The sequence below is a fragment of the Puntigrus tetrazona genome, chromosome 21 (genome assembly GCF_018831695.1).
Source record: "Puntigrus tetrazona isolate hp1 chromosome 21, ASM1883169v1, whole genome shotgun sequence".
NCBI classification, from domain to species: Eukaryota; Metazoa; Chordata; class Actinopteri; order Cypriniformes; family Cyprinidae; genus Puntigrus; species Puntigrus tetrazona.
In genome coordinates this window covers 16,333,185-16,361,060 of record NC_056719.1, presented here as the reverse complement: position 1 = coordinate 16,361,060, position 27,876 = coordinate 16,333,185, and the positions used below count along the sequence as shown (strand labels likewise).

Sequence of the window (27,876 nt, the reverse complement as noted above, 5' to 3'; positions counted from 1 at the left end):
GAAGCCAGACATAAAATTTACAATTGGCTGCTCTTACAGGAAAAATACAGTGACTGAGTTTCCATCGGCACTGCGACCTAGTGGTTAGTTAGACATGGAGCTCAAGTATATCGTTTTTTCTCAACTATTACATAGATACTCCACCCCAAAATGAAAATTTCCTCATTAAATCACTTTCTACCACCATGACGTTCCTAATGCATGAAAGCTCTGGTCATCTTCAGAACACAATTCAAGATATTCTAGATAAAAACCATGAGGCTTGTGACTGTCAAACACAGTCAAAGCCCAGAAGAGTATAAAAGACATTAACAAAAATAGCGAGTCTGTCATCAGTGGTTCGACTTCTGCAAATTGAGTCACAGTGATCTGAATTTCAAAATTTTGGTATCAATGGATAGAGGAGACCATAAGCTTTAAAATAGCTAAATCTAGAAAAATATATATAAACATCAGAAATGTATCAATATAAAGCTTGAAGTGTCTACTTTTAAATGTACGAATTAAAATTGAAAACTAACAATATCTGACTGTATAGTCCATATGCAAACAAGGTAGCTATAATCTTTCTCATATCTGAAAGAGTGTCTACCTTTTAATGAATATATTCAAATTTAAAAAATGTAATCCGGAGGAAACTAAAGGGAGGTACTGTCTTTCCCATATATGAGCTTATTATATGCAGTCACCTGTGTGCAGATGGCCTTAGCTAGATACAAATAAATAAATAAAAATGAAGTAACAAAAATAAATAAAATACGATTTTATTTAGATAAATTATTTCAATAGTCATTTAAATAACTTTACTCAATTATCTAGACAACAAAACTATTGCACATTATTTTTAATGGACTTGAGTAACCCTTTAATATCAATTCAAATAATACAAATATATTTTTTCGAATGTACTGTATTTTTGTATTTGTCTGTCTGTTTTTATTTATTGATAGATTTTTTATATTTTTTGAGAAAATGTGAATGGATCTGAATGCTTATTAATTAATTACCGTTCCTTTTCAGTCGGTCACTCCGAGTCACGCCGGATGACCGATTTAATTGGGATCTCGCCGAGAGACCAATCTACTTCGAGTGTATCTAAACAAGCCAATTGAAGATTGGCATGCGCTATCGCATCCAGCTGCCGCTGATCACAGCGCGTGTATAAATAAGCAGCGGGTGCAGCGCATATTCAGCTTTTCGCTTGGAGCCGAAGCGTGACTGTTCCGCTCCAAAGACGATCTACGAGTGTTGGAGTACGGCGTTTCAGCGGAGGTCGCTTTCCTGCGTCGAGTGGATTGCCACAATCAGGCTGCACTACCCCCTGTTTGTGTGCAAAACGGCTATCCCCTGCTGCCGCAGCACTAAAGAGCATTCGCGGGTGCGCTCTTTTTAAAGACGACGTTACGCCTGGCAAACTCGACGCGTCTTGGAAGACAGCGTGGGTCTTGCTTCAGACTACGTGACACCCGTGTGTTTCTGGATGCGGTTGTTACCTGGTGTTAGGTGATGGTCACAATCGTTGCCTCTCGTGTGCCTGGGCTTAGCACGCTGAGGTGGCGGTTGTGGATGAATCATTTCTCGCGGGGAGATGGTCATCTCGGAGTGATGGGCGGGCTCTGTCGCCTTGAAAAAGGAGGCGGAGCTTGTGTTTGCTCGACTTGGTTCTCATTCTGGCTGCAGACAGGTGGGCTCCATTTCGTTGTGACACAAAGCTTAAACTCTGCAACCAGTGGAGCTGCAAAAGGGGCAGTCTGGACCTCACGTGGGGTATCAGCTGTACCCTCTTGGGCTCCCCTGATGATCAGAAGTCAATCGCTGCATCGGAAGGTGAGCCAGACATTTCTGGAAGTGAAGATCCGGTTGCTCTGCGCCTACCAGGCGTTGAATGTACTGGATACAGATCTAGAAATGGTGGCTATGCTTGCCCAGGCCGTCGAGGTGATCGGGATCAAGTGGAAACCTCCACTGCTTCCCGGGCCTCGAGGCTGGACGATTGGTATTTAAGGGTGGCTTGCGCTGGTTCTCAGGGCCCCACCCTGGTACCTTTCTTCCCGGAAGTGCATGAGGAGCTTACTGGGATGTGGAAAGCACCTTTCACTGCCAGAAACTGCCCCAGTGGCTCCTCCTCCTTCACCACCCTTGACAGTGGCACAGCCAGGAGTTACGGTGATCGCCCCAGTGGAGCGGTCAGTTGGGATGCAGCTGTGTCCCAATGCCGTTTCCGCTTAGTGCGGTGATCCTGTGCTCCCCTCCGGGCCTGCAGGTACTCGTCGGCTCTGAACGGCAGTGCCTTGTGCGGCCTGTGGACAAGCTGCGTCTGCAGTACACGCTTTGGCGTTGTTGCAGGTTCATCAGGCCAAGGCACTGAAGGATCTGCACAGGGGTGGTCATGACCGGAAGTTCTGAAAGAACTCTGTATCGTGATGGACCTCGCGCCACGAGCGACACGAAGGTCACAACGCGTCTCTGGGTTGTGCGATGGCCACTACGGTGGTCCAGAAACGCCATCTGTGGCTGTGTCTGGTCGACATGCGCGAGGTAGACAAGACACGCCTTGAATGCCCCCATGTCCCAGACCGCCACTTCGGCGACGCAGTGGAGAACTTTGCCCAGCAGTTCTCCGCTGCCCAGAAGCAGACTGAGGTAAGAAACATCCTGCCTCGGCGTGCAGCTGCTGCCTTCACCCAGCCGCCGACGGCCCACCTCAGCCAGCTCGTCGCCGAGGGTGCCCCTGCTGCCGCCACCGCTCCCGTGCAGTCAACGCAGCAGCCCCCATCTAGGCAGCACCGTGGAGCTGGCAGCAGGGCAGCCACCCAGCCTGTCCAGGCTCCTGCCAAACCTGGAGGAAAGCGCAGGTGCAAGAGGCCCTCAGATCCAGGGATGGAGGGAGCTGCTCTGCCGGGCAGAGAATGTTGCCGCTACCTAAAACCTCGACAAGGGCGGTTTCCTCTGTCTCTGGGTCCCCAGGAGAGCGAGGAGTTGAGCGGGCCAGTTCCGCGCCACTCACGCCTCCTTGGGCTAATATGCAGCAGTGGGAAGACTGGGAGGACGAACCAACAGCCTACCCGCCTCACTTCTGCGGGGATGCAGGTAAGAGTTGCACACACTCAGACCCCGCTTCGGACCGGCCACGAGACGCCCGAGCCGGGTCCCTGCACTCCCCCTCGCTGCCCCATCGCCTGCACGTCGGTGGTTCCGCTCGAGCCGCTAGTTCGGTCTCTGGATGCCTGGTTGAATCTTCCCAGGCTATCCCGGTGGCTCCTGCGAACCCTTCGACTTCGGCTATATGATTCAGTTCATCCGCGCCCCCAAGTTCAGTGGGATCCGCTATATGTCAGTGAACAATGCGTGTGCCCCTGTCTTGTGGGCGGAGATTGCTGTCCTTCTAGTGAAGGCACGATAAAGCCGCTTCCTCCAGCCGATATGAGGTCGGGGCTTACAGCCCATACTTCATAGTGCCCAAGAAAGGCGGTGGGTTATGACCAATCTTGGATCTGTGAGTCCTGAATCGAGCACTCCGTTCAGGATGTTGACACAGAAACGCCTATTCAGTGCGTCCGTCCCCAGGATTGGTTGCAGCGATCGACCTGAAGGACACGTGATTTCATGTGTCGATTCTTCCATGCCACAGGCCATTCCTGAGGTTGGCGCTCGAAGGTCGAGCATATCAGTACAAGTCCTACCCTTCGGCTCTCCCTGTCGCCACGCGCCTTCATGCAAGTCGCGAAGCAGCCCTTGCTCCACTGAGAGAGTAAGGCGTTCGCATTCTCAACCAACTGGATGACTGGCTCAGTCCCGGCTCAGTTGTGCGAACACAGGGATCTGGTGCTACAGCACCTCAGCCAGTTGGGGTTTCAGGTCAACCAGGAGAAGAGCAAACTCTGTCCAACGCAGAGGATCTCTTTTCTTGGGATGGAGCTGGATTCGATCGATCAGATGGCACACCTCACAGAGGAGCGTGCACCGGTGTTGAACTGCTTCAATATGTTCAAGAGCAGGATGGCGGTCCCACTGAAATATTTTCAGAGGCTCCTGGGGCATATGGCAGCCGCGCCACAGTGATGCCGCTGGGACTAATCCATATGAGACCGCTTCAACATTGGCTACACGATCGAGTCCCGAGGTGGGCGTGGCAAAGTGGCACTCACCGGGTTCAAATAACACCGCCTGCCGCCAAACCTTCACCCGTGGGTCAGACCTCTCGTTCCTTCGGGCCGGGCGGTGCCCCTGGAGAAGGTCTCCAGGTATGCTGTGGTTTCACGGATGCCTCCACCACCGGCTGAGGGGCCACGTGACAACGGGCATGCAGTGTCAGGGGTTTGGACGGGCCCTCAACTGCAATGGCACATCAACTGCCTAAAGTTGCTGGCAGTACATCTCGCCCTAGGCAGTCTCGAGAACTGCCTTCGAGGCCAGCATGTACTAGTCCGCACAGACAACATACTGACCGTTGCGTACATCAACCAACAAGGTGGTCTACGCTCCCGTCGTATGTCGCAACTAGCCCACCACCTCCTCCTCCTATGGAGTCGGAAGTTCTGAGGTCGCTTCTCGCCATTCACATTCCAGGAGTGTGCAACCAGGCAGCCGACGAGCTGTCGCGAGCTGCACTACCCGGAGAATGGAGACTCCATCCCCGGCGGTTCAGCTGATTGGGAACGTTTCGAGCCACTCAGGTAGACCTGTTTGCCTCTCCAGAGACTTCCCATTGCCCACTGGCACACAGCTGGCTGCGGGGCCTTTGCAAGTATGTATTTCCCCAGTGAGCCTTCTTGCACAGACACTGTGCAAGGTCAGGAGGACTAGGAGCAGGTCTTGCTAGTAGCACCCTACTGGTGAAGACTTGGTTCCCAGAACTTGTGCTCCTCGCGACAGCCCCTCCTTGGCCGATCCTCTGAGGAAGGATCTTCTGACTCAGAGATGGGGCACTCCTTTGGCACCCGCGTCCAGACCTCTGGAAACTCCATGTCTGGTCCCTGGATGGGATGCGGAGGCTCTAGGTGACCTACCTCAAGAGGTAGTCGACACCATTTCTTCGGCTAGAGTGCAGTCCCACGAGACAGGCCTATGCCTTGAAGTAGAGCCTGTTCGTCGAGTGGTGTTCTTCTCAGGTGAAGACCCCGGAATTGCCCTATCAGTCGTGCTTATCTTCTTGCAGCAAGGGTTGGAGCGAAGGCTGTCTCCCTCCACCCTTAAAGTCTACATGGCTGCAATCGCTGCAAATCATGACCTCATAGATGGGAGGTTTGTGGGTAAGCATGGCCGGATTATCAGGTTCCTGAGGGAAGCCAGGAGGTTGAATCCTCCACGGCTCCCAACAGTACCCTCTTGGGACCTGTCTGTAGTGCTGACAGCACTGCAGTAGGCTCCGTTGAACCCTTGCCAGCAGTTGTGCTAAAGTTCTTTTATCTATGAAGACATTGCTCCTGCTCGCATTGGCCTCCATCAAGAGGGTAGGGAACCTGCAGGCTTTTTCGGTCGACGATTCGTGCCTACAGTTTGGGCTCGCGGATTCCCAGGTACCACTGAGGCCACGGCCCGGCTACGTGCCCAAGGTTCCCACTACCCCCTTCAGAGACCAGGTGGTGAACCTTCAAGCGCTGCCCTGGAGGAGGCAGACCCAGCCCTGACGTTGCTTGTCCCGTCCGAGCACTCCGATGCTACGTTGACCGGACACAAAGCTTCAGGACCTCAGTCCAGCTCTCGTTTGTCACAGAGGCCGGCAGAAGGGGAGTGCCGCCTCCAAGCAGAGGATGGCTCACTGGATAGTGGACGCCATTACCCTAGCGTACTAAGCACAGGGTATGCCCTGCCCCCTTCAGGTTGCGGGCACACTCAGCAAGTGTTGCATCGTCCTGGGCGGTGGCTCGTGGCACCTCGCTGACAGATTGTAGAGCTGCGGGCTGGGCGACCCCCAACATGATTGCTAGATTCTATAGCCTACGTGTGGAACCGGTATCCTCCTGTGTTCTCACCTCAAACTGGTAGAAGCACTGAGAGGCCCGGTTTCGGTCGGCTTGTTAACCGCTCCAGAGCGCCCATACAGTAGACCCTGTCGAGCTCCTCCATTCCCCTCGGCAGCCAGATGTTGCGGAGCATCTGGCGCCAGGCCCTCTCGATGAATCCGTGAGAACCGGTGAGGGCTGGGAGCCATGTAAAGTACCCCAAGAGGACTTTATGTGTGTATTTCCACGGCATAGCCTTAGAGCCCGTGTTTCCCGGCAGACCTTCTGCCCGTCTAAGAGGGTTCAATCACCTCCAATTTTCCATATGCAAACTGAAATACTGTCCATATGCGTATTCGCTCCGAGACCTCCTACGGGAAGGCTGGACTTCCGCACGTCCCTGTTCACTAGAACGTGGACGCTTCCCAGTGTTCCAGTCTTACGAATGGGTAGTGTTACAAAAGTAGCTGGCTTCTTGTGGTTGAGCCCCGGCCTACGCCGATAGACTGAGGGGGCTTGTGGGCTCCCACAGGACACTGGAAGAGGCAGCGTCCATGGCGTTTTGGTAGGGATCCCAATTGTCGGTCATCCGGCGTGACTCGGAGTGACCGACTGAAAGGGGAACGCCTCGGTTACGTATGTAACCCTCGCTCCCTGAAGAAGGAACGGAGACGCCACGCCCGTCGCCACGGTGCTGCACCTCTGCTGAAGGGGCCGGGTCACTAGCTCGGCTCCTCAGCGAAAACCTGAATATGCGCTGCACCCGCTGCTTATTTATACACGCGCTGTGATCAGCGGCAGCTGGATGCGATTAGCGCATGCCAATCTTCAATTGGCTTGTTTAGATACACTGAAGTAGATTGGTCTCTCGCGAGATCCCAATTCGTCGGTCATCCGACGTGACGTCTCCGTTCCTCTTCAGGGAACGAGGGTTACATACGTAACCGAGACGTTACCAATATGGTTGCTAAGGGGTTCTGAATGGTTCCAAAGGCACTGCTAAGTGGTTTCTAGGTAATTCACTGGATACAGACACTGAGCCCTCCAGCTCTCTAAGGGTCTGTTTACACCTGGTCAATACATGCATTTTCTCCTAAATGTTTTAAAGAGTGTTTCATTGATGTGAGCTCGGTTAAATTAGCATATAGCACAGGAGTTAACGTTTGAATCAATATCAGTTTTGTGGAGACACATTTATGTTTTCACGTGTAAATGAAACCACTGTAACTAATCAGATCAGAGACAATGCATGAAATGGCCATTTGTAAACAGGCCACAGGAGATTCTTCTTCAAGACAGTGCCTCTTAAGCGGGGACCGCTAAACATTTTGGGACACAAATGCTGCCAAGAAGGCAAACAAACCCGATTAGTAGATGTGCCAAATGTCGCTTGATTTGAGGTGACACGGTCAGTCAGACTGGACAGGAAACATGCATCATCTGTGTGCAGCCAAACGCAAGACATACGTGTCCCCATCTGGTGTTATGTGAGGTGTGTGAGCTTTCTCTCTCAGATGTCAGGCTGGAGCGCTGGAGGATCATGGGCCCTGGCGGCAGCTGCTTCATCCCTCTTCATTACCACCACATCATCCCTGCAAATAAAAAATTGACTTTTCCTCGTAACACCCTTCCTCCACCCCCATCCCAAACCTCCCCTATCAAGTTCTCTGTATTGGTATGCTTGAAGCTCTCTCAATCTCTCGACTTCTTTTTTTTTTAATCGTATCCCTTATTCGTCTCTCTTCACCCTCTGCCTCTTTCTCGTAGAGTAAATGAGAAAGAAAAATATTGAGGAGGTCCAGATAGTAGCAAATGTGATTCATTTCACAGAGCTGCCAGTATACCGTATGTATACATACGCGTAATATTTCAATAGAGTGGAGTGCGGCAAATAGACAGCATTGAAATGAACTCCTGAATATTGTATAATGTGTTCGCACACACGGCTCGGAGAATGGAGGGGGGGTTTGTAACGGAAGGATTTGTGTCTGAATACAACCATCTTCTCAAGTTGAACAGATATTAATAGTATTGTTTACACCATTTTCAATTAATTTTTCATTACACTTCAAAAGGTGTGACAAGGCAAGATTTGCTAGAAAATTCAAAAGAAAGAGTCGACTGTGAATAATTAAAATATGTTGTTTTTAAAATGACTGCAACGCACTTACGTTCTTGTCTTTTCAGGTTGGTCTCAATGAAAATGCCAAATCATTCTTTTCCGCTAGGGGCTGAGAAGCTGCGCGAAACCGCGCTGTTAATGAAGCTTTTCAGTGAACAACTGCTCTGTGTAGTAAATCCTGCTCAATGTGAAATCGTCAACGTGGTGGCATTTACCTGCTGACTACAAAACTCTACTCTTTGCTCTACTGGCAAAATGCGCATTACATATCGGCCGAAGATTGAAATGGCGAACTGGCAACTACATTGACTGGTAGACTGTAGACTGTAGGTTTAGCATTACTAGAATAAGTTGACATATACTTTCAAAGTCTCTGATAAACAGTATGTTGTATATTGTAAAAATAAGTATAATAACACGTCATAATAATGATATTAGCAGACAGTCTACTAATTCTCTAATGGCTGCTAGTTGACATGTAGTTGCAAAGTTGCTTAATGTCAGACTGTCCCAAGTGGACTACTGAAATAAAGTGCTACCATATTAAACACTAAAGAATCATTGTTATTTTAAACTGCCGAGTCATAATTTTATAGCCATAAGCCACTTGCTCTTTAGATATCTGTGTCAGGCTCATTTCAGTCCAGTAATTCTACTCAATGATCTGTACTGTGGTCGTGCGCAGACACTGGGGAAGCCTGTGCACCACCGCGGGGTATTTGAGAAAATTTCTGGTGTGTTATCGGTCTCCAAACATGATCATGCAGTCACTGTACGCACTGTATGTAGACTCCAGATGGGGAAGAAGAGTAATTACACTGAACGCTTTAACAACAGCAGTTTGGCTTCAGACACTTTATACACTTCACACAGCGCATTAATGATACTTGTATGGCATTTTATGTCCATTTTCAAACTTATTACTTCCTAATCAATGACTAGCGCTAACTAGAGCACATCCCCGTTATAAAGTAATTCACATTTTGGCAAAAATGCCATTAGCATGTACTCGTCCATCCAGTGACCTTCCTTTTTTCATAGAGCATCTTCATATCCGTGGCTTCTAAACTTTCAGTAAAGAGCAACAGACGAAAACCTTTTGGAAACCTTTAAGAAAATGCCACACTGGCCGGATCTCTCCCATTTAAAGGTGCGCGCATACACCGACAGCAATTTCATCACTGGAGTTTGCCGTAAGCAGTTGTATTGTGGATTATAGACGTAGTAAGCAATCCAAATGCTGACCATCATAATGCTACAACTACAGACATAGCTATTAAACATTGGATCAATGGTAAGAAATGGAATGTACTAATGGAAAAAAAGAGAGATTTTGAAAACAAATTTGATTTCTTACTGCAATAAATCTATCTATCTATCTATCTCTCTCTCTCTCTCTCTCTCTCTCTCTCTCTCTCTCTATATATATATATATATATATATATATAAAAATGGCTTCATGGAGAAGAACCATCTGTATACTGAATACCTTCTATGTCTCCATTACCATTGGTAGTTCATTTGCTGAAAGCGTTTTTTCTTTTTCTTACAAACTGCTGTCAGAGTGAATACCCCTATGGGTGGCACTTCGTTCATCCATTGGCACGGGGTGTTTAGAAATATATTAAGTCATTCTTGTTAAGCTCTTGTTAAGTAAATTTTTCATTTTCCACTTTTACATTCTGTCAGCGATAGTTAGCTCAGCGCACCACATCTATAAATGCAAAACGTTTAATGAAACAAGGACAAGCACTTATGGAAGCCAAATGCATTCAAGGCCCTCTTTAGTCTCTACATTTAGTCCTCTTTTGTTTTAGGATAATCTCTGAAGTAAGTTAGAAGAAGTTGCTCTGAAATGACACTTATTTTTCTTAAGGTTACTATTTTTTCAAAACCGTTCATTAAAAACTTCCGTATTCTGTAGGCCACCAACGAATTATAAATCCTCAAAATACATAAACTCAGAAAGACCATAACGGTGCTTGTAGTCTAAATGATTATTTTATACTTTGTGTGTCCCAGCCTCCTCCTATTTCAGCTGTATTCTTTTACAGACAGTTTGTAGCTTTCATTAGATAGCCCAAGATACTCTGAGAGCTCATTGATTTTCCGTCCAGCCGCAGACAGGTCACAAATGCAGTGTAATATTTTATTGGAGTATCAAATTTTATTCCCTTTCCTGTTATCTTGGTCTTAAGGTTTGTCATGTATCGCTTGTTTACTCAGGTTTGTGTTACATATGGAAATTAATGTGATTGATTTTAGACCAAGCGAAATAATATCATGAGATTTATACTGGTTTGATAAATGGTGGCATTTTAGATTATTACATAAAATCTTTTTATTAGCTCCACAGTTCCATCAACTGGATAACAAAATAATCAAAATGGCAAGGACAAAAGTCTAAAAACAAAAGGCAATAATATGTCTAATGGATACTGGTAGGTACTGTAGCATTTTACTATCAACGTGAACTCGTTTTCTTTGTTTTCTTTCTAAAAGCACATTCCTAAACCTATTGTGCATTTATTTTATTTATGAAGTGTAAGGTAGATGTAACCTATGCTGCATTGGCTATTGATTAATGTTAAGCGTTAGCTAAAGAGCTAACTTTAGTTTTGGTAATATCTTGCCAGCAGTAAATCAATAATTGAAGTCTGTGCAACAGGTCATGGTCATAATAGCATAAAGTATATCAATACATTAAAAATAAATGACTGAAATTAAGAAAACATGAAGAAGCAACACTATTATGATATGTTGAAGTGCTCTGAAAATGAACTTGGCCTTCAGCATATAGCATCAACATTATGCAAGCAATTTATTTAAAAATTGATTTTTTTAAAAGATTTATGAGTGATGCACATTCTCAAAAGCTGGTTGTATCATATTTAATACTCAAATTTTCACATCAGCATACATCATGAAACACAGACTTGTGTACCATGACCGTAAGGTGAATGTTTTTCAGAATTATTCTAGAAGCCTTTACTTGCCAAAAATGCAAGCTATATTTTAAAAATGGATGTTTGTACATTAAAATTAGCGATTAGATGACAGAAGGCGTGCAGTAGATTGTATAGAACAGGTTTTGATCATGTTGATCATTTTGAAGCCTTAGAAATCTGTTATTTTCTTGCTATTTTTATACTAAGGCACACTCCAAAATGCACTATTTGAAGTTCTCTCCTCAGTCCACTAAGACCGCTTGTGGATTTCAAGATGCAAAAATAAACAAAACCAGAAAAAAAAAAAACTCCTCAAAAATACATGAAAGTTTATGTCAGCGATCAAACGAAAGCCAGATGCAACAAAAATGGAAATTCGCTCAAAACAGCACTGCCGTACTAAACCTGTGATTTTTCCTCAGAGCAATTAAGAAGCAAATCAGCGGGGAGGATTAAAACATCCACGCCTGATGTCCCAATCTTGACAGGCCTTCCCGAGCTCCGCTGCACATTTATAAAGTCCTGCAGAGCACCCTGGAGAAAACGCACCACAAATCGAGGACATTTTAATAATGTCCCTAAAAAACAAAGCTTGCTACTCAAAATGTATTAAAGAGCACTTGAAAGGTCTTTAAATATATTCTGAGCCACTGACAGAGTAGGATTTATGTTGAAACATGTATCCCTTTCTGTCCTTTCTCTTCTTGCGTGAACCCGAACATGCGACGTATGATATCCTTCCTCAAAATAAAAGCTCATGTTGCGGCTGAAATGAGATGCCGTTTGCTCCACGCGGTGGGATGGTGACATTGATTTCCTCCGTTTGGCCTGCAGCCCTTCAGAAAAACCCTCTGCTGGGCCAACGGGGAGTGTAATCAGATTCCCACGAAGCCAGCTGAGACCATCAGCCACTTAACGTTTCTGATGTTGACAACGCTATTACTCAGTTTATCAACAAGTGCAGAAATGCAACAGTGAGATGGGAAAGAATAAACTAGTTAATTAGCATGAGTATCACAACACTGAAAGCGTACTGAACGCGCCACTTGTAATAGACAAAGACAAAACGAACCTGCACTGAGATGAAGCACAATAGCTTTACGTAGCGCAATGTTCACTGTAGCGATGCAACTGATAAATTACCCTGCTGGAGGTTTGCGAGCGTTGAAACTCTTCGTAAGTGATGCACGCCGAGAATGACTAAATGGACTGCTGCTCCTCAACTAGCCTTTCCCCGCAACCCTGAAACACATTAACCTTGACACAGTCATGCCAGCCATTGACAGCATGTTATTTGTCGGCTAGGTCACATCTCTGAGTCCCACCCTATCCTTCAAAGCTTGTGAATAATGCATGCGCAATGAGCCGGAGGGAGAGCGGCCAGAAGTTTCAAGCCATCCATATGGAAGGAGTGCAGGAGTGGCGCTCTCCTTTCCTTGTCGGCTATTGATTTCACGTCACTTCGGACAGTTGCGTTGATACTGATTCCAAACAAAACAGACAACAAAAGAGGTTTGAGCTATCCGCAATCGTTAACTCCAGATTGCACCACGCGGGGGTTGGGGTGTTTGTTTGTGTGTGTGCGTGACTCTGCAGATGCTAAGCACGGGCGGCTCATGTAAAAGATGGATTGTTGTGAATAATAGTTTAATCAAGCCCTGCCTATCGGTGCACGCAGTGCGCAGCGAGCAATGGCCGTGATGCGTGGAGCGACATTAGCTAATATGAGAGATTTGTCTGTGACAACTTTATCCATTAGCGAAGTCTCTGGCCTGTGCTTTGTCGCAAAGCCGATTTGGAGTCGTGTGATAGTATCGTTGGGCATCAGCGAGCCTGCAGGACTCGTGGAGCGACAGCTGTGCTGATTCGGAGAGATACTCGCGAGGTATAAGCACTCTGCTGCTCTGAAGTCTAAAGGGATTATGCCTAAACTTGGTCATGGCTCTCCCGGGCTCGCTGCATTTTCGAGAAGGCACGCGAAATATCCTCGGATACGAGTCATTCGCGTGGATTGCTCCTCACTGCGGCATGGGTGGGAGGGAAAGAGGAGAGCAGCTACTTGAAGCCGGAATCATGCGATGAGGTCAACGTCAAAGAGCTACGCTCTTGCCATTCATGTGATTGAGGTCGCCTTGTTAGTATGCATTGAGGGTTTGAGCTAGTTTGATCTGCCATCCACAATAGACTAATATAAGGACCTGGCAGTCAGTGTCAGTAGTCATTTAGACTTGTTTAACAAAATATTTGTAGCTCAGTGAATCTTTAAAAGCTTTACAGGCAAGTATCTTTGAAGCTTGGGGGAGCAAGGACACAAGATGAAGAGCCCTGTGTTATTATTATGTTGTCTCCAACAGTGCCTCTGGTATGGCAGAGTGAGTTTGATGATGGAGACAGTGGGTTGCTGGAAGAGAGCTCGTGCCATTCTTGATGCTTATTAATACGTGGAATTGCATGATCCAATTTTCAGAAACACGCCTAAATAATGCTAAGCACATTTAATCTGTGCTAAGACACGTTGGACTTTCTTTTTTTTTCCTGATAGAAGACCAAATTTAATGCTAACATTCAACCTTGCTCCGGTGGCTCGCTATGCATCATTTCTGGGATACTTTTCTGCATTTGGGGGAAAAAAAAGGGTTTTATTTGTACATGCCTGGGAGGGCTGAAATTAAATTTACTTGGGAAGAGGCTAAGCAACAAAGGACTATGGATCACAATAAAAGCTTATCAAAACCAAAGGACCCTCTCTGACTGTAAGGGAAATGGGTCAGCTGAATAAACAGCACTATTTAAGTCTCTTTCACACTCCGAAAATGTATTCAACAAACAACAAAGTAGATAGCACCATGAAACATGCTGTAACAAGGCCCTGGTTTGTCCATTTAATAGTCTTGTTTATTCTGTTTGGTTTTTTTAATATATATCAATTATTTACAACCAAATAATGAGCCTGTTTCTAGGACAGACCTACAAGCAGACACAATTCTTGATGAAACAACTTGAAATGTCCTAGAGAACTGTACTGCAGAGGGTGCTCAGGGGGGTCATACATCTGTGAATAGCACTATTGCTCAAGATCAACAATGATGGAACAGCTTGGTATAATTTGGTCTTTATATTGGAATTATCTTGGTATTTATATTAAAATTAGAGATCCATCATTGCATCAACCACCACTGAAGTTGGATTACCTACAAGCAGACACAGAATTATTTTCAGTAAGACGATATTTTTCAATAAATTAGGTTACCAACTGCAGAAAAAGAAAACTATTTGAGATTTAAAAAAACATAAATACATAAATGTAAAAATGTAAATGTTATTGCAACCATGTAATAATTAACAACATGGTTGCAATAAAATGTTAATAAAAAATGTAAGCCTATAAATGCAATTAAAATGCAAATTTCTTTTGTTGCTCAATAATGAGGTTTAAGTTTGGAATCATTCTTATGTTCTATGTGGTCATATGCGGAATATTAGACAAACTGTGTTCCGAATGGCTTTAACACAGAACGTTTCTTTGATATCCTAATAACAGGACAATTCTGTATTACACTGAGCGGTAGGATGTGTTGTGTATGGTCCACAGTCAGCTTCTGCTCGTAGGATTTTATAATTACCAACCCAAATTAATTAAAACTTTAAAATGTGTGTGAAATGCTTTTTCAAGCATAGCAACGCTTTCAGTTCACCTGAATGTAATTTTTTCCCCTAGGTGCACCTCGTGCCATTGATAATAAAACAATCAGACTGTGAGAAGCAACAAAGCTTCCTTTGTAAAGAAAAACCTGCACCTTGCAACCCAACTAAATGCCAGGGATATTTCGAATTTTCAGTCATTTGATTTTGCATTGTTTTGTTTCTGCTCATTCAAAAGCAAATGTAGGGGTGATCTAATAATAATTAGTATTGGTGTCGGCCATTAAGTCTATGGCAAAATCTGCATCATCCCTGTCCATTTTTATATTAATATATTTGACTTTGAGGACTGTTTGAGATCTTATTTAGAAGATGCAGTTACAAGGTCTTTATTAGGACAAAAATCTGAGAAGGAATTAGTTTTCATGCATTGCTTTTTCCTGAGCTGCAGGAATTTTACATCAAAAACCGTTAATGAGATACCAGTAATGAGAGAAGAGTGTTTATTACATTTGAAATATGGATATTTTACTTATGAAAATGCGCTTTTTGGTATGGATGCACACACTTTACTTGACAACTTGTGGACAGTTGAACAGAAACACCCGCTGACCGCAACGAGAGCTTGGAATAGAGGGGAACCTTTTTTCTAAACATCTGATATGATTCATCTGAAAAAGAAGAAAGCCTTATATATTTAGGATGCCTCCAAGGGAGAGTAAAACAAGGGCTAATTTTCATTTTTGGGTGAACTAACCCTTTAAATGAATAAAAGTAAAATAAAATACAAAAAATTAAATAAAAACACTTGACAGCATTAATGCCGATTCCATCATCATTTCCAAAGTGAGCAGTAAAACTTGCCTAGCTTATCTTCTGTAAAAAGGTGGTGTTATTTTTAATGGTGGTGATGGTGGGGGTGACAGATTTCCCAGGAGACTGATGCTGTGATGTCACACTGAATCAAGTTCGGTACATTTTCTATCTGCTGACATAACGGAAAATGAATTTCTGGACCTCACATTCAGTGACCCCCACTGGATATCGTGTGTGGGGGGGGCGCACAGAAATTAATGACTGCTATCCTTCCTCTTTCATCTCAGATGTTTCTTTCTTCCCTCTCTTATTATCTCTCTCTATCTCTCTTGTGCATGTGTCTCTCTTTTTGCTTATGTTACTGCCAGATGGAATTGGTAGATTCCAATCAATGTTCTTCTTTGACTAATTACTCTGACAAAGATGGTGAGGATCCAGATGAATAGATGCCTGCTGAGCATGCCTGGCAACACACACGCAGACGCTGTATCAAGAAACAGGCCAAATATATCTTCCTAAGCAGCTAGAAATCTGCAATATAATGATTCTATATTAAACACTTACCAAAAGATAATGGTGTATGATGGCTTTGGATTTAGGCCGCTGTTAAGTCCTAATATGCTCATTGCATTAGTTTGAGGAGGAAAAAAAAATAAGTTTCAAATGGCTGAACAATGTTATAATGTTTGCATATATTCCAACACCTCATGGCTGCGTACCCATATGCTAATAACGATAATATGCTAATAATATTTTAATATGTGCCATTGCGCTATCCTCTTAATAAGATAACAAAAGCACAACAAACAATGACAACTGTGATAGAAGAAAGCATCTGAACAAAGTAATGTGGATATGTTTGCAACTCTTATTTATAGAGTGTTTTACTTTTTGAAGCGGCTTATGTATTATACAGAAAAAACAGTGTCACAATGTTATATCATAAGTACAATATTATGACTGAAATTAGAACTATAAAGTAGCTCTCCAGGGTGTTCATGTTGTTACTGGTGTACCACGTTAGCAAACATCACTAAACAGGCGTTGAAGTAAAGAAAGAAAGTATCTTCAGCCATATATGAAATAACCCACATATATTGTCAACTATGTAATTAAAATCTACCGAATAAGTACTGAATAATATTACTTATTTAAATTGCGTAGGCTAAATTTATTTAAAAATTTGACTCTACATCCGTTATTTAGAGTACCAGATATTATATGTCTTAGATGTAAAATTAGAGACAAGCATGTTATCATGATACCATCACAACTTTACTATAAAACACAGATGCATAATTTTATAGCAAGTTACAACAGCCTGAACTGCAACTGGTGACAAAACAATTAAGTGAAATAATCGACTACTACAACCAATTATCTAGCTCTCTAATGTGTAAAAATTCTGATATAGTAACCTAATATTACAAGCAGAGGAGGCAATTTGTTTTAAAACCATTTTTTTATGCAGGTTGAAAATCACTTCACATCCTGATAGCAACAACAAAGTAAAGTTCTCTAAACGCATTTATATGTATTATATTGCCTGTGGAAGATATAGGCTATAAACTGTTTGTTCAATCACATCCCTTGGTCCGAGGGCAACGATAGCCAGATCTGTCAATGTAGGTATTTGCATACCTCTTCACACCCTGTTCACGCAAACATAATACGTTATCATTCTGTTATGGTCTCATGGCATAAATGTACACTAGAAGGCAGTGAAGCTCTGACACCTTTTAATCCTTTTCAGTTTTGATTAATAAAGCCTAATTTTCGCAGAGTAACTTAAGAATATCATGTGACTTCAAAACAATATGCTGGGAGATTTCTTATCAAACATATCCAGCTTCATATCTATATGTTTTCATAGACTGCTGGTTTGTTCGTAGCTCACAAAGTACAGAGATGTTCTTGAGAGGCGAGGAGCTCTGGTTTAAATCCTATGTGACTACAGTTCAACAAAACAGTTCAAATCTGTGTAAAAGGAAGTCGAAATGGCACGGTTGCATCAACGTATACATTTTTATATCTGTATTGCATTCAAGTAATGCTATCAGGCAGGTTTATGGCTGGATGTGGTGCAAGGCATATTTCCAACATGATAGAGCATTAACTTTAATTGGCAGTCCCTGGATATTTAACGTAATAAAAACACAGCAATACATACATATATTAGGGTCATAAAATGTGGGCTTGAACCCGTTTTAGCAACACTTCTTGGACATTTCTCTTTGAAATTGTGGTGAAATGCGCAGTAAGGCACGTAAAAATGTGCATAGAGGTACATATTTTTATGAGACCATTTTCGATACTGTACACTGAGCAAGGATGGAAGCCGATATTATTGTAATATAATGAGCTTTATTATAATGTTTTTTCACCAGTGAATGAGGTAATCTAACGGTTGCATTCAACCATCACCATCTCTTATAGTGTTGCTAGTTTGCCTCTGGTCTGCCTATGCACATTCCTGGGTTTCGGAGGAGGTGTGTCTTATGGAAAGTGATTTGCAGGGAGGGTGGGATCTTATGCTTTTTTTATTGCCAGCCTCTCTTAAATCACCTGCCCTAACTTAATGCTAGAAAGCCAAAACAGTGATGATCTTTTTAATCATTAAAATCCCTTTTCACAATCATCTTGACCAAGGGGGGAAGGATATTGTGGTTGAAACTGCCAACTGTAAATGGACTCAGATCCAATGACTTTGCCCAGATTTTCTTCGAAATGACGTCACACAAGTTTTCTCTTTGATTTTGCTTGGGGCCTTTATGAATAGAAGCTTGAGACACACTTGGAGTGGTTCAGGAAGACACGTGTCATGAGAGGCATCCTATTTTATGATTTAATGCTGTGTTTAGGTTTTTTTTTTGAAGACCACTAGCTCTGGCACTTGATTTCAAACTCATAATCCCTTTTTCCCCAAAATCTCCATCTGTATGTACATTCACAACTCTGACGTGTACGAGTGGGCTAATGAGCAGTGAAAACCAACTGGCATCACTGCAACGCAATCTAGGCTAAACGCGTCTCGGAATCCCTCAGGTTCCTCCAGCGTGAGTTTCTTTCCATGTTTATTGAGTCACACTTGTAACCAAGCCCGCTCCACCACCGAAAATCCAATTCATGGCAGTTTGTGCGAAAGCGATTTACAGCCAGCTACGGTTGGCTCCAATGGCATTTTGCTGATCGTAAAACCCCCTGCACGGTAATACAACCTTATTAATGAATGTATTAGCTGCAATGCATCCCTAGAGCCTGCAACATGGGGAAAAGAGAAAGGTAGAGAGTTTGACTAGATGGGGAGGGTTGATGAGTCATCCTACCCGGTTTGCAAGCTGGGGTCGAAAAGCATGAGGAAGATCCACACGCAGGGGATGCATGTTCCGAGCTTGCGAAGAACGCCAGCCATATCACTCTGATTTCTGAACGCCTGGAGAAAGAAAAGGGAAAGGAGGGTGAGTACGAGCAAATTAGCAAAGTGGAGAACTTCGTAAGAATACAAGCTCTGTAGCTTGCGCCGTTTCTGAAAGTCAACATGCCTGCAACTGAAGTAGACGTTTGATCTGTTGATTTGAAACATCAAAATAAATGTGTGCAGGAAAAAACTAATTCTTACAGACTCGGTACAAGTACTGATATTTTTAGTGAGCAGTTTTTATACCCTCCGCATCTTTACCTCCAATTCCCTCTGTTTTTCTGTTGATTTGCAGATGGATACATTACATGTGGGCACGTTGTAAGCAAATTTAGGGTTTCCTCGGCGTGAGCGATTGAGGAAGTTCTGGGATATTTTGTGCTCTTGAAGGCTGTCACAACAGCTAGAGAAAGCTCAAGAAGTTTCTCGATCAAGAGTGTCATGAACACAAGCCAACAATAAGAGCAGAACGTAAATGCCAAAGACCTTTTGAATTCCAGCAGGAGAATCCAGCTGTTTCCACTACTCCATTTTTTGTAACACAATGCACACAATGTGACTGGATTTATTTATAGCCCTATTCGGCTCTACCTCCGCTTTCAGTAATGCTGACGTTTATGGCAAAGAATTCATCTAATTTTATTACTGCGCAGATAACTGTATGCTTTCGTGCTTTTATAATTTATAAGCTCCTCGCCATCTACACCCTCAAACAAAACAAGATAATTGAAAACATGTCAACATATGTCACTGCCGCCCATTGTTTAATATCACCAGTCCAGGAGGTGGCGCTGCTCAACTTCATCGGGTGAGGAACTTACAGTCTTTGTTAAACAGTCTTGATCACATTGATACAGCGAACTATTGTTGCCATTGCTTGTTGACATTATGGGTAATTAAAGGTCTATAAATGAGGATACAGCAGGTAAGAGATCTGAATTCCTGTTCCATAGAATAAAGTTAATTTAATAGATAAAAATACAAATTAAGTACCAATTTATACAGTGTGGCATTTCTAATACTATATTGATCTGAATACATGATAAGTGGGTTGAGTGTGCAGTCAAAGAAACAACAAAAAACATTGTTGTTTTAGTTTTTTCTTTCTGATGCGAGACTTTAATTTTAAAAGACGTAAGAAAGACAAAGTCAAACTTCTGTCAGACGTTTCAGAGAAAAACGAGCTATCCTGATTTGGTATCTGCAGTCGGATAAGATTTGTCAGATTATATGCCAGTGTCATTAATCAAATGTAAATTTCACAACTTGGTATGAAATAAAGTCTCTTTCCCCTCTGAATAATTAACTTTCGTGTCTTGTCAGCTGCTATACTGTGCTTGTTGCGTTCACTACAACTCCATACGCTAATGAGGCTGTACATCACTTTAATAAAGACCTTATGTAGCTCCGCCCCTTTTTAGTCATTCATTCATTGTCATTGATTCATATGGCAAAGTTGTCCATCCCTGCTATAGATCTACCACAAAAATTGACATTCCTAAAGATTGAAGTGCACTTGTTTTTGTAGTATGTACGATCTCAAAATAAAGCTTACAGGATAGTACAAGCATGCAATGTCATCGTTATGTTGGTAAATGATTACATTACCAATAAATTACAGAACTGATACTAGGTAGGAAAGATTTGCACACAGGGGTGATGAGGTTTTATTTATTTATTTCAGAAATACTCAGGTCAAGACGAAATTTGGCCTTCATCTTATATTCAAAACAATACAATATATTGTTTTTTTTCTGTCTGTCAAACATGTCTTTTCTAGGTAAAAATATGCTTGTTTGGTACCTTCATTCAAATTCAGAAATAGTATTTGAATTGCTAAAACATTCCTGAAACATTCTGAGTTATTTATATCATAGGAGGCCACTTTGAAGTTAAATGATTATTTAATAATAGTGTCACCAAGCCAGCAGAGGAGCCCTGACCTCTGGGTGATCTGCATCCACTCCTCTCTGCGTTAACTTCCTGTTCCTGGACTATAAAGACTGCAGCAAGCCACTCACCTGCAGGTTGCATTGTTTCGCTGTCTCATAGTTAGATCGCCTCGTGGATTATAGTTTCTGGTTTTGACCCTGTCTGTTCTCTGATTCTCTGATCGCTTGCCGCCTGACCTGACCTTCTGCCTGTCTCTGGATTTCGTTATTGCCTCGCCTCCTATATATCTGTTAGCCCTGTTTGACGCCTGCCTGTTATGACCATGCCTTTGTTTAATAAAAGCCTGCACATGGATCCGCACGCCTCAGACCGCTCATTCGTGACAGAATGCAACCTCACACCAGGATCCAGCGGCTTTTCACTCCAACCATGGCCAGGTATGCACCTTGCAATGTCTTTGCTAACCTCAAGCAGGGCACCCGATCACTTGAGGATTATACTCAGGAATTTCTGGACCTGGCTTACTTCTCTGATTTACCGGACTGTTTGCTAATTGAATTTTTCACGAGGGAATAAATCAGCCACTCAAAACACAACTTGTTCAAGAGGGTCCACGTGAATCACTTGCACACTTTATTGAGTTTGGTTTAGTGACTGTGGGGTCAGCTCTCACGTTGGGTATTATGGAGGAAGAAGACACTGCATTTATTCCCAAGATGGCTGCCTTCCCCGAGCCGCTGCCCAAGATGGCCGCCTTCCCCGAGCCGCTGCCCAAGATGGCCGCTTTCCCGAGCCGCTGCCCAAGATGGCCGCTTTCCCCGAGCCGCTGCTCAAGATGGCCGCCGCTGCCCAGAGCCGCTGCCCAAGATGGCCGCTTTCCCAGAGCCGCTGCCCAAGATGGCCGCCTTCCCCGAGCCGCTGCCCAAGATGGCCGCTTTCCCGAGCCGCTGCCCAAGATGGCCGCCTTCCCGAGCCGCTGCCCAAGATGGCCGCCTTCCCCGAGCCGCTGCCCAAGATGGCCGCCTTCCCCGAGCCGCTGCCCAAGATGGTCGCCGCCTGCCCAGAGCCGCTTCAAGATGGTCGCCGCCTGCCCAGAGCCGCTTCCCAAGATGGTCGCCGCTGCCCAGAGCCGCTTCCCAAGATGGTCGCCGCTGCCCAGAGCCGCTTCCCAAGATGGTCGCCGCCTGCCCAGAGCCGCTTCCCAAGATGGTCGCCGCCTGCCCAGAGCCGCTTCCCAAGATGGTCGCCGCCTGCCCAGAGCCGCTTCCCAAGATGGTCGCCGCCTGCCCAGAGCCGCTTCCCAAGATGGTCGCCGCCTGCCCAGAGCCGCTTCCCAAGATGGTCGCCGCCTGCCCAGAGCCGCTTCCCAAGATGGTCGCCGCCTGCCCAGAGCCGCTTCCCAAGATGGTCGCCGCCTGCCCAGAGCCGCTTCCCAAGATGGTCGCCGCCTGCCCAGAGCCGCTTCCCAAGATGGTCGCCGCCTGCCCAGAGCCGCTTCCCAAGATGGTCGCCGCCTGCCCAGAGTCGCTTCCTCAAGATGGTCGCGCCTGCCCAGAGCCGCTTCCCAAGATGGATGCCGCCTGCCCAGAGCCGCTTCCCAAGATGGATGCCGCCTGCCCAGAGCCGCTTCCCAAGATGGATGCCGCCTGCCCAGAGCCGCTTCCCAAGATGGATGCCGCCTGCCCAGAGCCGCTTCTCAAGATGGATGCCGCCTGCCCAGAGCCGCTTCCCAAGATGGATGCCGCCTGCCCAGAGCCGCTTCCCAAGATGGATGCCGCCGCCCAGAGCCGCTTCCCAAGATGGATGCCGCCTGCCCAGAGCCGCTTCCCAAGATGGATGCCGCCTGCCCAGAGCCGCTTCCCAAGATGGCTGCCGCCTGCCCAGCGCCGCTTCCCAAGATGGCTGCCGCTGCCCAGCGCCGCTTCCCAAGATGGCTGCCGCCTGCCCAGCGCCGCTTCCCAAGATGGCTGCCGCCTGCCCAGCAAAGCCTCCAGTGCCCGCGCTTTGTGCAAAGCCTCCAGTGCCCGCGCCTGCAAAGCCTCCAGTGCCTGCGCCGCGTAAAGCCTCCAGTGCTCGCGCCCGCAGCAAAGCCTCCAGTGCCCGCGCGCTGCGGTAAAGCCTCCAGTGCCCGCGCCTCGTGCAAAGCCTCCAGTGCCCGCGCCTGCAAAAGCCTCCAGTGCCCGCGCCTGCAAAGCCTCCAGTGCCCGCGCCTGCGTGCAAAGCCTCCAGTGCCCGCGCCTCGTGCAAAGCCTCAAGTTATCCCACCCTCCCACCCTTGCTACACGTCAACAATGGATCCCAGCAGCCCCTGCACTCATCCTCCACCTCCACCTGGAGCTTGCCACGGGTCTGCCAGTCTCCATCGCCGCCGTGGGTGAAGGATCCCTCGCTTCACCGCCCCGCCTCTGAGTCCCAGACTCCACCCCGGCTTGTAGACCCGCCGGCTTCCTTAGGCTCCTAGCTCCTCCTCTCTACCGTGCTCTGTCATTCCACCAGCTTCACCAGGCTCCATCATCTCTCCGGCTACGCCTTGGTCGGTCGCCGACCATCCGTCGCCTCAGGATTCCACTCTCCAGCTTCGCCTCGTCCCTCCATTCCTCCGGCTCTGTCAGGCTCCTCCTTCCCCGGCCCACATCAGTCCTCTGTCGCCTGGCTCCGCCGCGTCCTTCTCATTCCCGCCTCCGCATCAGTCGCGAAGCCTCGCGGTATTGCTTAGACCTCCAGCGCCGCTGTGTCACCCTGGCTCTTCGCTCTCCGCTCAGTCTCCTCGACCACCTGCTCCGCCGCCGCCGGTCGGCTCCATGGGGTTGATGACCGCTACCTCTCCATGGCTCCTCCTCCGCCGGCTCCACCACTGACCATCATGGCTTGGTTCTGGATCGCCTCCCGCCTCCGGACTCCTCCCGCCTTCACCCTGGCTCTCCCACCGCCTCTTCCTCCCTGGTCTCAGTTTGCTGACTCCCTCCCGAACCCCTCCCAAGCTCACAGTTATGTTTTGTTTTGTGGAGCGCCAGGAGTCGCTCCTAGGAGGGGGGCTATGTCACCAAGCCAGCAGAGGGAGCCCTGACCTCTGGGTGATCTGCATCCACTCCTCTGCGTTAACTTCCTGTTCCTGGACTATAAAGACTGCAGCAAGCCACTCACCTGCAGGTTGCATTGTTTCGCCTGTCTCATAGTTAGATCGCTCGTGGATTATAGTTTCTGGTTTTGACCCTGTCTGTTCTCTGATTCTCTGATCGCTTGTCGCCTGACCTGACCTTCTGCCTGTCTCTGGATTTCGTTATTGCCTCGCCTCCTATATATCTGTTAGCCCTGTTTGACGCCTGCCTGTTATGACCATGCCTTTGTTTAATAAAAGCCTGCACATGGATCCGCACGCCTCAGACCGCTCATTCAGTGACAAATAGGATTATATACATAATCTATAATGTAACACCCATACCCTTAATACCCTTAATTCAACGCTAAAAAACAACATTATTTTTAAAACCTGACCTGGTAACCTCACTGCATTCAAATACAGGACGCTATAGCTAATCACCAACATGTGTTTATTAGTTTGTTTGAAAAGCAATGTATTGCGTGCCATTTCTATGTCTAACAATATATTTGGTAAGAACTGTCCGGCGTGAGAATGTATGAAACTGTATCGGATACATCCTAGACTTGTCAATGTATGAGAATGCAACCTGTTTGTGACAAGTGTTTGCTGGAACCTACTGTGCAGAGCAGTGCTGCAAGAATTTGATTAAACTGTCTGGAGATTCTTTGCTCTGATAGCCTGCCAAATGGCAGCCTGCAGTCACATTTTCTCTGTTAACTTCTGCAAAATTGTTATGGATATGTATCTGTATCTACAGCTGCTAGGGGCAAACATGCCTCTGATAGGAGGCTTGAAAGCGTTTTCACTTGTAAAATATTGAGAGGGAGATTAATACGAACATTTATATGCAAGCTGCATTAGAGTTCCTCTAGTGCACAGAGAATTAGGAGTGGACTTCAATCTAATTGCAAAGAGCCAAAACAGAAATGCAATCCCTTTGCAAAGCAGCACTTGAACTCAACAAACACAAAGTAATTTCTTTAACAAAAGTAATCTGCAGTAGGCAATTGCATTCAGAGTAGGCTATATTTTTTTTTTCTGCTAGTATTTGCAAAGCCATTATTGCTATGTTCCTAGTGGCAAGTTCTGTGTATATGCTGAATACATTTCAAAGGATTAATAAAAACTCTCTCACACAAGCATATACGCAACCTTGCATACTTTGATTCGAGAAAAAGAAAGAGCTGAATTGAAGTCTCAGCACCTTTGACTGATCCACGATCAACAACGAGGGCGAAATGAGATATTGCCCACGCCGGCATCCCACGCCGGCCCGCTGCTGTGGCTTATCTTAAATTAAAAGGTGAAAATACATTAAGTTCCAAGGTGCTTGTAGGCTTTGCAGCAGTGCTACCCTTGATTTTATAGTCTGCTGCCAGACATACACAGTAGAACAGTAGAAGCACAAGGGCAGCATGGCAAATAAGTCCTTCATCTCCCTATTGATCTGGCTTTCGTTTCTCAAAGCTGTAGCACCTTTACACGTTATATTTCATCTACAGCACAGGTACGCAGAAATCGTCGCTAATACTCTGTCTATTCCATTATTTCCACCCCACGCACTGCTGGTATATCGGCACGCACATTATCAATGTCTCCTGACCCAAACATTTCTGGTCTCAAACAGGTCTCCTACTAAAGAACTGACGAAATGAATCAGGTGTGTTTGATTAGGAAGATTTTGAATTGCGTAGAAGAGCACGTAGCTCTGAACCAGACCTTTCTCTACAGTGCAGTGGGTTGTAGATAACACCCTGTGCCACTCATTAAAAATTAAAGATTTGCTACCTTCGAGAAGAGTTATGACAAAAGTTTCACATTTTCACATTTACCCGCTTTGTCCCTGATTGCTACACACCTCGTTTCAGGTGATGTATGCATTTGAATGCATAGAGTAATTGTAATATTTTTGCATCTAAATACACACATGCAGTATATATTTTGATAACATTTGTATATATACATATTTATACATATATATGTATATATACATATATATACACATATACATATACACACACATATAAATATATGCAATTTCTGAAGAAAACTGAGTGCTTCTGAACATTTTTATGAAATGTTTTTCTGCAACTGTATTTATTGTGATAACAGTTTAATAAGCCTAGTAAGGCCTATTAATTGTAATAATTTCATCTCCACGGTTACTCAAACAACAAATAAGTAAATAAGTAAGATCACATCTGAGCTTTTTGAAATTTTGAATCAATTAAACCATTGTGCCAGCGCTTTTTTTTATTATTATTAAATTATTCACAGATTCGAGGCGTTCAAATCAGATTGCCTTTCACAAGTCATTTATCTGTGTTCGATAGAGTCAGTCTATGCTCATTAGGAAAACATACCTATATCTACATTTTTGGAAACATCTGAAAAATAACCTACACGTACAATTCACAATATTTTCACAGGAGTATCAGGCCATGAAATTCAAGGCATTTTTCTAAACAATTCATCAGAAAAAACAACAAAAAAAAACCATAAGTGAAAGTAAATCAGTAAACTGCAAACTTACTTCCTGTCATCATGGGTCTCTTCTAAAGAAATCCACAATTCCATAGCTGCCACGCTTCATGACACTACTGACAAAATCAGTAAAAAACATTCTGTGCCGAAGACTGGCTGATGCAGCTACTCACAAATCTGGGAAAAACAAGCAGTCAAAAGAAAGTTATGTGTAGCTGCTGAGAACTGTCAAAGCATCAGCGAAAGGTCAAAAGACCTTGACCAACTTAAAGTACATGCCAAGCTGTGTCAGTAATTCTGTGCTGTTAGTTTGCCTGTCTGTCACTGTCCTCCAAAGACTCAGATCACACACACACACACTAGTCTGGTGTGTGCCTGGCTAATTGAAGACCATTAAATACACATGGCCTCAGGAGCATTGCTAGCATGGTGGATACTGAATAATTTAAAAGCAGTTCATCTAAATGGGAAATTCTGAAGGCTGCTGTTTTAATAACATAATCAACAATGCTGTGTTAGTGTCAGCGCCCTATTATTACATTGTTTCAAAAAATAAAAACGAATTCACCGTAATTTAAAAATCTTAAAACTGGTTTACAAAACGGGGTGAATGTCTGAAATGTTCAGTAGTTTTGTTTGTTTGTCTGTGAGTGTTTCATGAACCCGATAAGCAAAACCTTGCAGCTTAATTTGATCCCAAAAGGTTCCCTGTGAACGTTTTTTAACGTTGAAGAAACTTGAAGCACTGAGGTAGCCATTCGGTATTGCATTGATGAAATAGCCTAAACAAAACAAGACGAGACTGAAAGATTATATTCATTTCATATCATTTCTGAACGTAACATTTTTCATGCATCTTTTCTTGTAAAGATATTTAAGTGACATGCTGAGGTGCACTTGAGATAAAACTTTTAGATAGAAAAAGGTTACTTGAATAATACTTTAGTTTTTGAGTTCACTAATTAAACATAATAAAAAAATTAAAATTAATATATATATATATGAATTATGAAATTAATTTACTCATTTATTTATTCATTTATTTTATGTTATTATTAATGAGCCTCCATTACATTTTATGCGAGTAATAAAAGCTGTAGGATGCCTGCCTTTTCAAGAGCCAGAAATGACATTTCCATGGATGGTAATGAGAGACTATATTGCAATCCTTAATGTCATGTCTTCCTCCACATTCATAGTTAACAAGGTCTAGCTTTATACGCCGGTCATTACATCGAATCTTTCACTCTTAACAGCCCTAAATGTCAATGATGAAGCATCACAGAGGTGGAATCTGCACAGATGTAATGGATGTTAGAACAGTTACAAGGAGTTCACATAATAACAACACATTTAGAGATAATGTACTAATAAGAGTGTATGTACTAATGACTCTGTAGATTGCAGTAAGCATTTGCTGGCCATCACCAACGAAAGATTTATGGTGTTGTTTTATTTTTGCTCTTAATATCTTGTACACATAAGCTGGAAGGAAATTGGGTTAT

At 44.6% G+C, this 27,876-nt stretch overlaps 1 protein-coding gene across 2 annotated transcripts in view; it reads right to left on the bottom strand.

Annotated features, from left to right (window-relative positions):
• Positions 1-27,876, bottom strand: part of gabra3 (gamma-aminobutyric acid type A receptor subunit alpha3) — a 130,795-nt gene that overhangs the window by 87,002 nt on the left and 15,917 nt on the right. For both annotated transcript variants that reach the window (XM_043222088.1, XM_043222090.1), the window contains one exon: positions 18,800-18,906. In XM_043222088.1, coding sequence (XP_043078023.1) covers positions 18,800-18,906 — 107 coding nt within the window. The remainder of the gene's footprint in view (positions 1-18,799; positions 18,907-27,876) is intronic.